The 13,983-nt window shown below is 38.7% G+C and overlaps 1 protein-coding gene across 1 annotated transcript in view; it reads left to right on the top strand.

Moving 5' to 3' along the window:
- The window catches only part of TRIO (trio Rho guanine nucleotide exchange factor), a 253,663-nt gene that overhangs the window by 225,729 nt on the left and 13,951 nt on the right, over positions 1-13,983 (top strand). Inside the window, exons 38-48 of the mRNA XM_074899531.1 lie at positions 555-703; positions 1,449-1,515; positions 2,946-3,049; positions 3,687-3,756; positions 5,811-5,900; positions 6,546-6,638; positions 7,210-7,260; positions 7,473-7,550; positions 8,390-8,581; positions 9,497-9,674; positions 10,503-11,272. Of these exons, the coding sequence (XP_074755632.1) occupies positions 555-703; positions 1,449-1,515; positions 2,946-3,049; positions 3,687-3,756; positions 5,811-5,900; positions 6,546-6,638; positions 7,210-7,260; positions 7,473-7,550; positions 8,390-8,581; positions 9,497-9,674; positions 10,503-11,272 (1,842 nt within the window). The remainder of the gene's footprint in view (positions 1-554; positions 704-1,448; positions 1,516-2,945; positions 3,050-3,686; positions 3,757-5,810; positions 5,901-6,545; positions 6,639-7,209; positions 7,261-7,472; positions 7,551-8,389; positions 8,582-9,496; positions 9,675-10,502; positions 11,273-13,983) is intronic.

Below are 13,983 nucleotides of genomic sequence, written 5' to 3' on the forward strand. Positions count from 1 at the left end.
AAAGTAACACTAACAGTGTAGAACTTACTATTTTCTTCAGCGAGTCGGTATTTTGGCTAGTTAATACGATAAACAAAATGTCTGACAAAGAATGCCACTTCTGTGTGTTTAAAAATGTAACATCCAAAGAATCATCTTTAAAGCTGTCCTATTTACTATTGAAAGTAACTTGCATATTCTAGAACTAAAGTATGACAAATATAATTTGATCCCTGGCAATAAGCACACATCTGCGTAGCTTCCATCATAGAAGTACTTACATCATGAGCAGGATCATCTGAGTTTTAGGCCTTGCTGCTCAAACTAACTGAACTCCGTTCTTTTCCTGTGAAGGAAAGACTGGCCTAACTAAAGTGTGCCTCTGTAAGGTTAGGTTATCTGTTCTAGAAAGCCAAGTTGTTGGTTGGTTTCCTGGAAGCTTGAGATCTCCTTTTCTAAGATACATTGCAATAATTAATCTCCTGTACGTTCCCATATACAACTGCATGTAAATGTGTCTTGTGAATAAAGGGGAAGTAAATCATTGCTACTGTCTGTCTTGAACACCTTCCCAGGCCCTGGAGGACCGTCCAAGTTCCTTGCTGGTAGACCAAGGTGATAGCAGCAGTCCATCCTTCAACCCTTCAGATAACTCCCTTCTCTCCTCCTCATCACCCATAGATGAGATGGAAGAAAGGAAATCCAGCTCCTTAAAAAGGCGACAGTAAGACCATGCTTTCATTCCGTTTTTTTAAAAATGTTTTGAAGAGAGAAATGAAATGGTTAAAAAAAGTCTGGTTTGAACTGGCAGTAGAAGCTGTTAGTCTGAAAGGGGGAGGACTTGTGTTAGGTGTCAAGCATGTAGTCATGTTATGCAAAGAAAATTTTTTTCTCAAACATTAGTTGAGAATTTTCTATGATTTTTTTAATTGTAGACATACCTGTGTTTGATTTCTGACACACATCAGTCTCAATTATTTAGGAAGATGCTGATCTTTAAATGTTCAGACAACTATTAGGCTTCAAAAAACTGGTCATTCTCCTTGTTGAGTACTACCGCACACTTAATTTTTTTATGTAGTAGTAAACTGTTACCATGGTGTAACAAAAACATGCCTGGTTTCAAAATTATTTAAATCTGTGGGTAGAAACAACAGTTCATATATACTGAAGAGTCTCACGAGCAGAGATTTAATAGCATATTATCTTAAACAATAGTTAATGTTTAATTTTAATGACACATGTAAGAAAGCATCTGCCTTTAGATAAACAGAATCAATCCTGCTCCGATTCCAAAGTCAAAGCAGCATCTTGCTTAGAAAGAATATGCATTAATTCTTCTGGTTTAGCTCTGCTTATCAAACATATGTGACTGCAAATGTGTCAAAGGGTGTATGCCATTAATCCTCTTTAAGAATCTGTTTCATTTTTCAGTGAAATATTTGCTGACCATTTTCTTTCTGCTGTAGCTATGTCTTACAGGAGTTAGTGGAGACAGAGCGAGATTATGTACGAGATCTAGGCTACGTAGTTGAGGTATGATGTTTTTCATTCTCTTGATTTTTTTTTTTTTTTTTTTTTTTAAGATGTGGTAGTGACTAGCTGTATAGCTTGAACCTCACAATTTTTTTCAAAAAACAAAGAAACAAACTGAAAATTTTAATGTTTGTATTCTGAGTTTTCCCTCCTGCAGCCTTTTAACGTATTAGAAGTATTGCATCAAATCTTTTTTGCTTCTTCCTACTATTGTGCACCTAATTGTTCTGCTGAGGAGTGTAGTTCTTTGTAATTTTTTAAGATCACTACCTCTGGCCTAATGGTATCTTAGACTAGATGGATTTTATTTAACACAGGTAAATTTTAAAAAGCATTGTAGCTCAGCATATAGAGCAACTATCCTGGATTTGAAAGATGCTTCCTCTCCTACTGCTAGGCTTCTCTTAGACTTTCTAGTTTCTCCTTTTGTAAAATGAGATAACATCACACACCTCCCTTCATTCTTCAGCTACCAACAAAATACATTTGGAAGAGTATAGAGAATGAGCGTGACAGTGAATTTCAGCCTAGCAGGGTTCAATTCCTAAACTCTGTTTTAAGGCAGGGGGGAGAGAAAGATCATCATTGTGATAGTCTTTTTACAGTATTTAAAGGGTGCATTAGAAGGCTGTGAACAGATCTATTTTTGTAACTAACTAAATAATTCCTGGTGAAAATGCTAGACATCGAAACATAAACTCTGGAAACTAGAAACAGACCTGCTGGAACAGAGTTGGATGAATATTACAAAATTTAAAAACACTCCCAGCTCTAACTATGTGATATAATTGCACAGTGAGATGTGTGTGTATATATATATATATACACACCAAAAAAGAGAAGACAGGACTATGGGAAAATGTAAAAGGAACTTTATTGCAGCCAGAATGCTTGCTAATAGAATTGATGTTCAATTTTTTCAGTGTTCAGTTTGCTCATACTGCAAGTAGTAGTCCATGCAGTACAGCTGCTTTGTTCCTCGGCACACTTTGGTGTAGGGTTAGTGTGGATGTCTGAAATAATAAGAAACACTGAGCAAAGGAGCGCAGAAGCCAGTTCTATGGCTCTGACATACTTGGTAACAGCCCTACCTGGAAAAGCATTGCAGCTGCTTCAAGACAATAAGGAGAAGGGCTGTACGAGTTTCCTCTATGCTTTGAGTCTGTTGACATAGGCTAAATTAGCTAGAGTGCATTCATCTTTGTAGCACTGGGCAGTGTTGTGTAGACAATCTCAAGCCAGTTTGTGATAATTTGTGTCTATGCTCTTTGCTATGCTATGTTATAGAGCAGTGTTTTGGTTTGGTTTCATGTCCCAAGCAAGCTGTTGTCATAGGCAATTTGGAAAGCCTCTGGGAAAAGGGAGATTAAGACACGACTCACTCTTTTTAAGTTAAAATGTTCACAGTAAATTTCCTTGGACTGTTGCAGGGTTATATGGCACTTATGAAGGAAGATGGCGTACCTGATGACATGAAAGGCAAAGACAAGATTGTATTTGGAAACATTCACCAGATTTATGACTGGCACAGAGAGTACGTATTAACTTGAAAACCATCTGCTGAACAATTCTACTCAAAAAATACTAGACTGACTTTAAGAAATACTTTTTTCCTCAAATGTTCAGATACAAGGTAAACACAGTTGGTCTTGTGCTTTGAGTTGCAGATACTGTAGATTCAGCTTACAAATGTCAGTATGAAGGTTTGCTTTAAACCAGGATGCTTATATATCGAAAGTGCTTCAAATGAGAATCTATAGTATGGATAGTATTATATACAAAAGTTTGTACGTTGTTTGAGGCTTTGTTTTCAAAAATGTTTTCTCTAAGAATACAGTCTGAAGAATTTCTTAGAGGTTAGCTTGGCAATATGAGCACCCCAGGCATTCAGACTAGGAAGGAGAAAAGTATCAATCAATATATGAAATTAAAGAATTTTATTAATGAACATTAGTAATTTTTAATCTTGGCATAGATTCAGTGCATTCTTTTTAAATCTAGCATAAAATATTACACTGTTAACATTGTCATTTTTGATATACATTAATATCCCAAGCTGCTGATAGGGGACACAAAGTGGACCTTTCATTAAGATCACTATGCCTTGCAATTAACCTGTTGCTATAGTGTGTGCTATCAGAAAAAAAAGTACTTATTCTGTTTATGTTCAGCTTCTTTTTAGGAGAGTTGGAGAAGTGCCTTGAAGATCCAGAAAAGCTGGGATCCCTATTTGTTAAGCATGTAAGCACAAATGTCTTTGTTGGCAAACGCCTATTGCTGCTACTGACCAACATGTTTGATTATTAAGGATTTATCTATGGTACAACATGGTCAAAAAAGTGCTGCAAAATATGCTTCACTTTAAGAGATGGAGAGATAGCTTATAAGAGCTTGTAAATATACTAAGGAAAGGCTCCATTTTTTGTTCCCAGTACCTTCCTGTGGAGAGGAAATATGAATGAGAGCCCCATTTTTCAATTCAGTTCCAGTTCTGTGCAAGGGAGTTGTCATTTCATATGATACCTGCTTTCTAATCCCATGCAGTACCATGAAGCATAGGAAACAAAAATAGGAAAGAGGCTCTTTCTTCTTTCTGGTTTCAGTGCATTCTAGTTCTGTATCCTTTCCTCTTCTGTATCCCTCCCCACTGAGTAGTGCTTGAGATTCCTCCCTTTTCACTTGGGGAAGGAACTGAGAGTGCCAGAAATTCATTATGTTTAATTTTAGTCCAGCACAGTACCCTTTATAGCTTTATACAAGTACCTGGTTTTGCATTTTTCATTTATTTATTAAAAGCAATTACCATGTGATACATGTGGATACTATAACACTTCAGAAGGAAATTGGATTAACTCGTTGTCTAGAAACTAGGTGTCAAAATTCAGGACGCATCAGACATGCAACTACTTGATCATTTTGGTGTCTCTTTGCATAGAAATACAATTTAATATCTATCTGAGATGAGGTCTCAAGGTACTGCAAATCACACAAAACAGCAGAAGGGAAGCAAGTATGCAAAGACTGAAGGCAGACTGGATTAATGCAGGTTTAATAGGTTTCAGGTCTTCCCTGTGGTTTGTGTTTGAAGTCAATACCAGGGTAACAAAAGACCACAAAACCAAACATTAATGTAACACTGGAAGCCAGGCCGAAGTCCTGGACTAATGATGAGGAATGAGCTATTTCATTTCTGAGGGATTATTTAACAACAACAAAAAACAAACAAACAAAAAAAAAAGAGCATGGGGAGAGGGGAGAATTCTGGCACTGGTAAAATGGGAAATCTGGAGGAAGTATCTATCACTGTTTCTGACTGCTGGTTTTACTTTCTCCTGATATATTTGTAACTGAGTTGTCTTTGAAAGGGCACCCTTACCACTCCAGATGGAAAGGCAAACTGTGATGCTATTACAATACACTCTAGCAAAGCCCTGTCAGCTAGAACATGACGATTCAGTTCCCAGACTTAATCTGTGTTTTGTGTCCCATGTTAGGAAAGTCTCCATCAAGGAAAGGAGACAGCTCCTTGTCTTCACTGCTCAGTACTCCATAAGTTTCTGAGCAGCAAAGCCTCTTAATGGCAAACCAATCCTAGCAAAATTGTAAAAAAGATTTTGTAGTAGGTAATAGACATATATGATATGTCTGCGTTTCTTAACTGGCAAGGTCATAAGCAAGGATGAATCTAAAAGGCTGAAATTCTGCTCTCTTTTTCTTTGTTGCCTTGGTATTAAAAGCACATGCACAAAATACAGAATCAGAGTTAAAAAATACTAGCGCCACCATTTCCAGGCTTCATCGCCTATGTCCCCACTCAAACTCCCAGTAGAACAGCTAATACTAAATAGATTTGAGAGGTTTCTCCTAACTACTCTGTACAGCTAAACAGCAGGAGGTCATTATTCTAATATATTATAATAATATTTTTTAAATTACATTAAAAATTATATTTCAAAGGCTTCATCCATTGCTCTTGCTAAAAGATGATGATAACCATTTTCGTATATTTTGTATATAGACCTGCTGAGCTATCATCTCTAAAGACCTGTTGTTCAGGAGTATTTATAACTGGAAATTTTTTGACTTGTGTTGCCTTTCTAAAATCATCATGATATTCCAAATAAATGTGTTTTCAGATCTGTAATTTCTGCATATGTAGCTGCTTCTTTTCCTCAAAAAGACCTTTTTAAGTTCAGACTTTTGAACAGCTGTACTTCTTAAAATAATACTCCATTTCAATCTGGCATGTTTTTTTCTTGATCATGATGTATCATTCTCTATCTTTATTCTTCTAGGAGAGAAGGTTGCACATGTACATAGTTTACTGCCAAAACAAACCAAAGTCTGAGCACATTGTCTCAGAATACATTGATACATTTTTTGAGGTAAGTTCCTGAGATATAATATATGCGAGGGGAAGGGCATATACAAATCATAAGCATTATCAGATCTGTTGACCAAAACTAACAAAAAAACCCCAAACAAACAACAAAACCCCACTCCCCCCCAAAAAAGGCAGCACATACTGTTGTTACTGTTTTCAGTTATAATTTCTTGCCATTTCTGTTCTGATTTCTCAAATCTGATACAGCCTCCTAGAGGTGTATGAATCTCTAGGGGAAGAAAACTGAAGTTTAGGTGTGAGATGTTAATTAATCAGTAGAGTCTCTTCCTTACTAGCCCTAGCCTGGGCAGTTAACAGTGCATATTATATGAAGTGGCAGTTTTGGATGAGCAAGGATCACTGTTGAAAATAGGCTATATACAACCTGTGATTGAAAAATTACATTTCACTATGCAGTCTTTTCAAAAAAAGATATGGAAGAGGGAATACTTTGGAAACAAAGCTGATACAGATAAGGGGAAGGATTCCAGCTTTTGCTAACTGAAGGTTAAATTCTGCTCTGACTTTTGCCAGATTCTGCTCTTATAGTCATTAATAGTGATATATCCTACTGTGTTTCTAACTCAGCAAAACAAAGTTGTTTTTAACTGAACGAACAAAAAAATGTTTGTTTTACAACCCTCAGGATCTAAAGCAACGCCTGGGCCATAGACTTCAGCTCACGGACTTGCTAATAAAACCTGTGCAGAGAATTATGAAATACCAGCTGTTACTAAAGGTAAAGTGATGTTGAGATGAATGATTTAATATATGTCTTAATGGATATGTTTTCTTTTTTAAATATTGCTGATGCTTTTCCACCCTCCTCCCAAACAGAACCCAGACTTGTAAGCAATGTCATATGATTATTTTCTGAGCATATTCAGATAGCTTTAAAAATTGCAGCAAATAGCTTGGTCAGAATTTTTCTTTTAACAATGACCAAATGAACTCAAGTCAGTGACGTGGAAATGTTTAGAAATTGTACCAATGTCATATGAAGGAGAGAGAGATTTCCATCTACATCTGCAACCATTTTAATATCACATACATGTTTACTGAGGAGCAACCCTATGTATTGCAGAGGTCATTGCCTTAAGAGATGTTCTTGTATGAGCTAAATCAAAATAGTGAATAAATCTTATGATATAAGAGCAGGAAAGCACTGCAGGAAGAAGCTTTAAAAAATGAGGTTTTTCCATGATTCTTCTGCAGTCTGTCATTCTCTGACAGAGGATGGCAAACTCAGATGTAAGGTTGCTGATTAATGATAAAATAACTCATATTATTGTTTTTTTATTTTTTTTCAGGACTTCCTCAAATATTCTAAAAAAGCTAATCTTGACACAACAGAACTAGAGGTACTTGTGACATTTTCTCTTAGTGATTTGAATGGTCTTTACTCTGAACTTCTCTTGTTTTGACAGTCACTTTCCTTTTCTGATCTTCTTGATAATGTGATTATATAATTTTCACATTTCTGTTCTAAAACAACCATAGCAGATGAAACAAAATTTTATGCTGCTAACTCATTTGGAAAATAAAGCTTTGACTTTTTATTTGTCTTGAACAGAGAGCTGTAGAGGTCATGTGTATAGTACCAAAACGGTGTAATGACATGATGAATGTTGGCCGCCTGCAAGGATTTGATGTAAGTTGGCTGGAGTTTTGCTTAGAGTTTCTGTCAGGTTCTCTAGAAGTAAAACCTTAATATTATGGAGAAAAAATGAAGTAAGGTGCTCCTTCACTATCTGGTTAGCTGGTGCAAAAAACAGTGAATAAAAAATCAAGTCTTAGCCCTGCCAAGGCCTTTTTCCTGGAAAACTTTACCTGTTGTGTCAGTCACACTAGGTAAATGCTTCTGCAAAATCTAGGAAGCACTGATCTTATTACAGTACCCTTATTGACTAATGACTTGCAAAATAGTGAAGTAATCAGTTATGAGCTGGTGAACAGACCTGACTTCAGTAGCATAGACAAAGGAGTTGTTGCTAAGGTCTGTAAAGTACCTGAGGCAACTGTAGCTCTTCTTGTTTTGCCAAGTCTAGAGATGGAAATTGGCTGTTGAAGTGGTACAGCCAGACCATAGTCACAGCTTCTACTTGCAAAAAGCCCTTTCTGCACTGTGATGCAGCTTGAATTCTTCCCCTTTTCAGCACCCTGGAAGGCATTAGAAGAATATATGGCTTACTGTGGGAGTTACTGAGAACAGAGTGATAAAAGCCATAGTGTTACAAGCCTCAAACTGCAGTAGGAATTGAAAAGAGTGAAGTGCATTTTAGGGGTTGTTTTCTTGATGATGCTTGCTTTTTGAGAAAAGGCACAAGAATGTCATGTGTATGGGGGAGGATCAATGAATGTAATGGTCAGCAACACTCAGAAACTGGAAAGTATACAAAGCTATTTGGGCATTAGCATCTGCTCAGAAAGGTTGATTGAGGAAAGAAATGAAGAACCACTAAACGTGTTTCTGCTTGCCTCTGTGTTTAGGGTAAAATTGTAGCCCAGGGTAAGCTCCTGCTCCAGGACACATTCTTGGTTACAGACCAGGACACAGGACTTCTGCCACGCTGCAAGGAGAGACGGGTCTTCCTGTTTGAGCAGATTGTCATTTTCAGTGAGCTGCTAGATAAAAAGAAAGGTTTCTCCATGCCCGGATTCTTGTTTAAAAACAGTATCAAGGTAACTGTTGTGTGTGAGTCTTTGCGTCCCCTGCACAAACTCTGCTAAGGTAACAGTTTCTGATTCAGTGTAGAGTCACTAGTGACATCTAGATGTGCAGTCATAAAGCACAATGAGGTGTCAGTCATTTCCTGAAATTACTTCCTATCTGTGCTCATTCTGATGATAAATGGAAATCTTTGGATTCCCGTACTCTGATGCTTCCCACATGAAGCATAGCAAAACAGGTGTTCTTGTACAAAGCTGGACATTCACAAAGAGTTTAGTCTTCAGCTCTGCTGTGTGTACACCACATTGCAAAGTCATTGCAAATAAAGATAATAACTCTTTATTAATGTATCCCTTCTTCTGAGTTTCAGCTGAAATTTTAGCCCAAACATGTAGGTAATATTTGTAAGTAGTACCACCTTCTTAAGTATGTCAGCTGTTCCTCAAACAAAAAGCATTTACACCTACTTCAGGCTTTCTCTGAAACAAAGCCTGACGGTATTAGGGCCCACCAGCCCTCCTCATGAAGTGTTTTAGGTGAACCCTGCTTCCCTTAATTCACCTTGTCTTCCACCCTCCACCTGAGCATCCTGTTTAGCACTGACTGGATAGCCCGTTCCAAGGCATTGCTGTATCTGAAGCAGTAGCCTTCAGCGTGGGCCAATGGTAAACCTCCATAGCAGGCTCAGCATTTTAAATAACTCAAAGGGAGAGTGAGAGATGGTGGGCCGTACTGGTCGGCTGGAGATGGTTCAGGCACCATGTGTAAGTAAGCTGTACACTAATCCTTCATTTCATGGTATTATTGTACTGAAGGAAAGAAGGGTCATCATTTGAAGATCTGACTCTTGAGTTCCTAAGTAAGAGATTTTAGGAGTATGTTTTCATAAAATGCATGAATTAAATTCTCTTTTCTTTTTCATGAAGGTGAGTTGCCTTTCCCTGGAGGAAAATGTGGACAGCGATCCATGTAAATTTGCACTAACATCAAGAACGGGCGATGTCACGGAGACCTTTATTTTGCATTCTGCCAGTCCAGGAGTCCGCCAGTTATGGATCCATGAAATCAACCAAATTTTGGAAAACCAGCGCAACTTTTTAAATGGTAAATTATTTCCTCTCACTGAAACTTCATAATTGAATGACTTCTCTCTCATCTGTTGTTTCTTGGCTTTGAAATGTTTTGCAAGTCTTCTTTTTCCTGAGCTAATACAGAACAGTTGGGGGGGATATGTGCTGCATTTCTGCTTCAGAACAGATGCTAGTATTTATTGTAAGAATGGTAGTCTGAGTTTACATGGTGTTCCCTTGGTGAAATTTTCCAAATGTTTTGTGGGAGTGAATCAAGATTGGCACCATCCTTTGAGGTGGAGAGCTTATGTACCCCTTTTAAGCAAATGCAGGCCTTTAAAGGCTAAACCCAAGTGGAATTTTAAGTATCTGTTCAGAATATGTTTTGCTTGTGTTATTTTGGTAGCCATTGTTGTCACATCTTACTGTGACAACAACATTCAGATTCTGCAGGAGCAAAGTAGAAGATGGTAGTGTCTGCTGTGACACTATAAGGTTCTCTCCATCGGTTGTTGCCCTCTTTTGTTTAAAGAGTTATAATGAACGGAACAACAAGCTGAGAATTAGAAGTCACACTTGTTTTTTACCAGTTTGGCTGCTGACTGACAATGTGATCCTAGAGGAAAACATTTCTGCCTGGTTTCAGATTTTTCATCTTTAATAGAGGTACATATAGCAGGTCATGAAAGTGTGATATAGAAAAGTGACAAGTGACTTGAGGCACGACCGGCATTGCTTAAGGGAATTGATCTTATTTGAACAGCACTTCCCTTTTGCCGGTAAACATGTCTATTTTAAACTGTTCCTGTTCCCTTCCCTGCCCTTCTTTCTACGATCACGTCCCCTCCCACCCCCATTGCAGCCTTGACGTCCCCAATCGAGTACCAGAGGAACCACAGCGGTGGTGGAGGCGGCAGCGGGAGCAGCAGTGGTAACAGCAGCGGCCCCAGCAGCTGTAGTGGCATCCCCAGCTCCAGCCGTAGCCGGCCATCCCGGATCCCCCAGCCTGTCAGACACCATTCCCCAGTCCTGGTCTCCTCTGCAGCCTCGGCCCAAGCAGAGGCAGACAAGATGTCAGGTATGTCCATTCACAATCTCTCCCTGCCACACTACAACACCTCCTTAGAAACTGGCCTGAGCCAGCCAGACAGGCACCCTCCCAATGCAGAACCGGATGGTCCTCAGAGAGAAGCTGAGCAGATTCCCAAGATGAAAGTTATTGAAAGTCCCAGGAAGACAGCAGGAAACATTTCTGGCTCAGCTGATGGAGCCCAGAAAGACTCACGTGGAAGCTCAGAGGACAGTCGATCAAGAAACAGCATAGGATCACTGACGCTTGGGAAGCCAAGGCCAGGAGCCATCTCACCAATGAACTCTCCTCTCTCCACGACTTTCCCTTCTCCTTTTGGCAAAGAAACCTTTCCACCCAGCAGCCCCCTGCAGAAGGGCTCCTTTTGGAGCTCCATCCCAGCATCCCCCGCCAGCCGCCCTGGCTCCTTCACTTTCCCTGGGGACAATGACTCCCTCCAGCGGCAGGTCCACCGCCACTCTTCACACAGCAAGGACACAGACCGCATGAGCACATGCTCCTCGACCAGCGAGCAGTCAGTTCACTCCACCCAGAGTAATGGGGTAAGAGCGGAGCACCTCTGTCCTGCGAGCTCTTCTAAAACCTTCCCGTGCTCCCTTTCTGTGCGTTACCATCACTCTGCGTACTAACTTCTGGCTCTCCAGTGCTGTACTGCTCTGAAATAATCAACTGTTCAAATATCTTCTGCACATTAAAAAAAAAAAAATTCTCTACCTCTCTGTGTATGTATACATACAAACGTGGATATGTATACAGGCACAAAAGCAACTGCTAACATTAGGTGCAATTTCTGCCTCTGCTGAAAACATAGATCACTAGGCTGATACTAACTTGCTCTCCTTGCTTTTTTCGTCTCTAATTTGAAGGCACATAATTAACATGCTGAATTGTGGCAGCCAGAGCACCTTGGGGTATGCATTGCAGCCGGCACTTAAATCTGACTTCGACATTTTGGCAGATTGCCTTGGGGCTTTTTTCGCTTTCACGCACAAATCCGCCACCATTGTCCTGTTGAGTTTTAACTTCGTGGAGACATCTACAGTACGTTCCCTGGGCTATTTGATTTTTATTTTTTATTAATTTTTTTCCCCCTCTCAGCCTTAGTCGATGTACAACATTCTCTTTCTAAATCCTGTGTCTGATCAAGGAAGCTTCCTGCAATCCACTCAAAATAGGCCAACAAAACCTTGCTAAAATAATCTTCTTTCTACTACGACCAAAACAAATAGTGGCTCCACTTGTCTTTTCTGCTTTGTAAGAAGAACTGGTTTAGGACATCTGGAGATTCAACCTTTTAGCATGCACTTGGTGTGTTTGTGCAGAAAGCTGGGGTGTCAACAGAATCCACATTCTCTGTAATAACATCCACCAAGAAATGCAACACAGCAATCACAGAGGCATGTGCAAATATAAAGCAAAAAATTCAAGGCACTTGCCATGGTTGTGGTAGGCAGGCTATGGTGCCTTTCTTTTTAAACTCACATTTGATTTTTCTCTCACTAAGTGTTGTGTTCACGAATGTTTGTTTTTCCACTCTCTCACAAATAGTATGCAATACCAATTTTGCAAATCGCCTAACTTGCCAGACCTTTTTAAAATGCATGCATTTCTTTATAGAACTGTTTAACACACAGAGCTTTCTTGACTTCTTAGTTCTCACATTTACTTTTATAATAGCTTCAGAAGAAAAAAATATGCTTTGCATGTATTGTATTTTTATCCCAATCTTCCTTCAGCTTTTCATTTGTTTTAGCTCTGTCTTGTGTTTATCTTCAGTCTAGCAAAATGTGATGATAATATAATATCTGGGATAATTTGAGTATTTTGCAGTTACTGTACAGTATGTGAATCAAGATGGTGGTACTTTATATGCTGAGAAGACTTGCATGCTATTAATTGATGTTGTTCCATTAAAGAAAGAGATAGGGGGAGATGGGATGACACTGAGTTTTCAAAACATTGGAATTTTGATCCTATCTCAGCAAAGACACCATTGCTTTTTTTAATCTTACTGAAAACATAATATCTGAATGCATGCTGTCTTCTTCACAACTATGTTTCTTTTAGTTTGGTAACTGAGATGAGTCATAATTCTTCATTTATAACCTCATTTCTAGACCATACTTTAGCAGGATTCCACAACACGTTCAACAGATTAGAGAAAATGGGTTGTGTAGGTTTATACTGATTTAACCATTTGTGTGTGTGCATTTATGTGCACATATGGTTAAGGTTACTTATGGAAAAGTTACTTATAAGAAGAAGAAAAAGGAATTGGTTTTGCTAGTATTTCAGGAATACGGGAGTAGTTTTTTACATTTTGATTGTAAATCCTCTAGAGGAACTGCAGAACTTGCAGTAGAAAAGCATTAACTATGCAAGAATAATTACTTCCTTGCAAGGCAAAAGAAAAGGCTATCTTTCTGTGGTGAGAATAAATTTTGATATAAACAAATTCACAAGAATGTTTGTCAGTAGTTACCGGACACTTGTTTATTTAACAGATTTACCTGTCCTTGTTGAAAATAAGAAATATTCAGAGTTTAACATGATCCTTCAAGACTTAACTATTAAAAAGGAGTGTTATGTTTCAGGAAGGTCAGTCCTGTAGTTATACGAATTCTGCTGCATGCTAAGAAACAGTATGTTCAGGAATAGTCTACGGGACAAGGTTTGGAGCTTAGGTTGGTTTCTCAGTTTCAGCCTTCGCTTCATCTTCCCCTGTAACAGAAGGAGTTAACATAAGCGGCTTTTTCTGAATAAAATTCTTTTTCATCTAGCTAAAAGAATCTAGTAAGTTATAATCTTAATTTAATAAAAATGACTGAAAATGAGACTGGTTTTTTGGTTCTACTATTCTTGGTTTGCCTGAATCATGGAAAGGGCTTTCTAATACAAAAGACCATCCAGACAGTCCTCTAAGACGGACAAAATTAGTTCTCCCACTGGAAATACAGCATCTTGAATTAACATAAATATCCTTTAGTAGAGGTGTAATCCAGGATGAGATCTTTCTCTCTGTGGTAGCATTTGCTTCATCATCCTAATAGCGGGGGAAAAGACAGAATGGACTTGAACCATCCAGTTGAACAAACTAGTCCAGCTAGAATAAAATGTACAGACTCACTGGAAACCTAAGTGTCAGTTTCCTGAATATGCTATGAATGAGTAATCTGACACTGTTCCTTTCCACATGCCTCGGTTTCTCAGCCAAGGCACTCATGGGGAAGCACAGGCACCGAGAGATGGGGTG

The sequence above is a fragment of the Athene noctua genome, chromosome 2, assembly GCF_965140245.1.
Source record: "Athene noctua chromosome 2, bAthNoc1.hap1.1, whole genome shotgun sequence".
NCBI classification, from domain to species: Eukaryota; Metazoa; Chordata; class Aves; order Strigiformes; family Strigidae; genus Athene; species Athene noctua.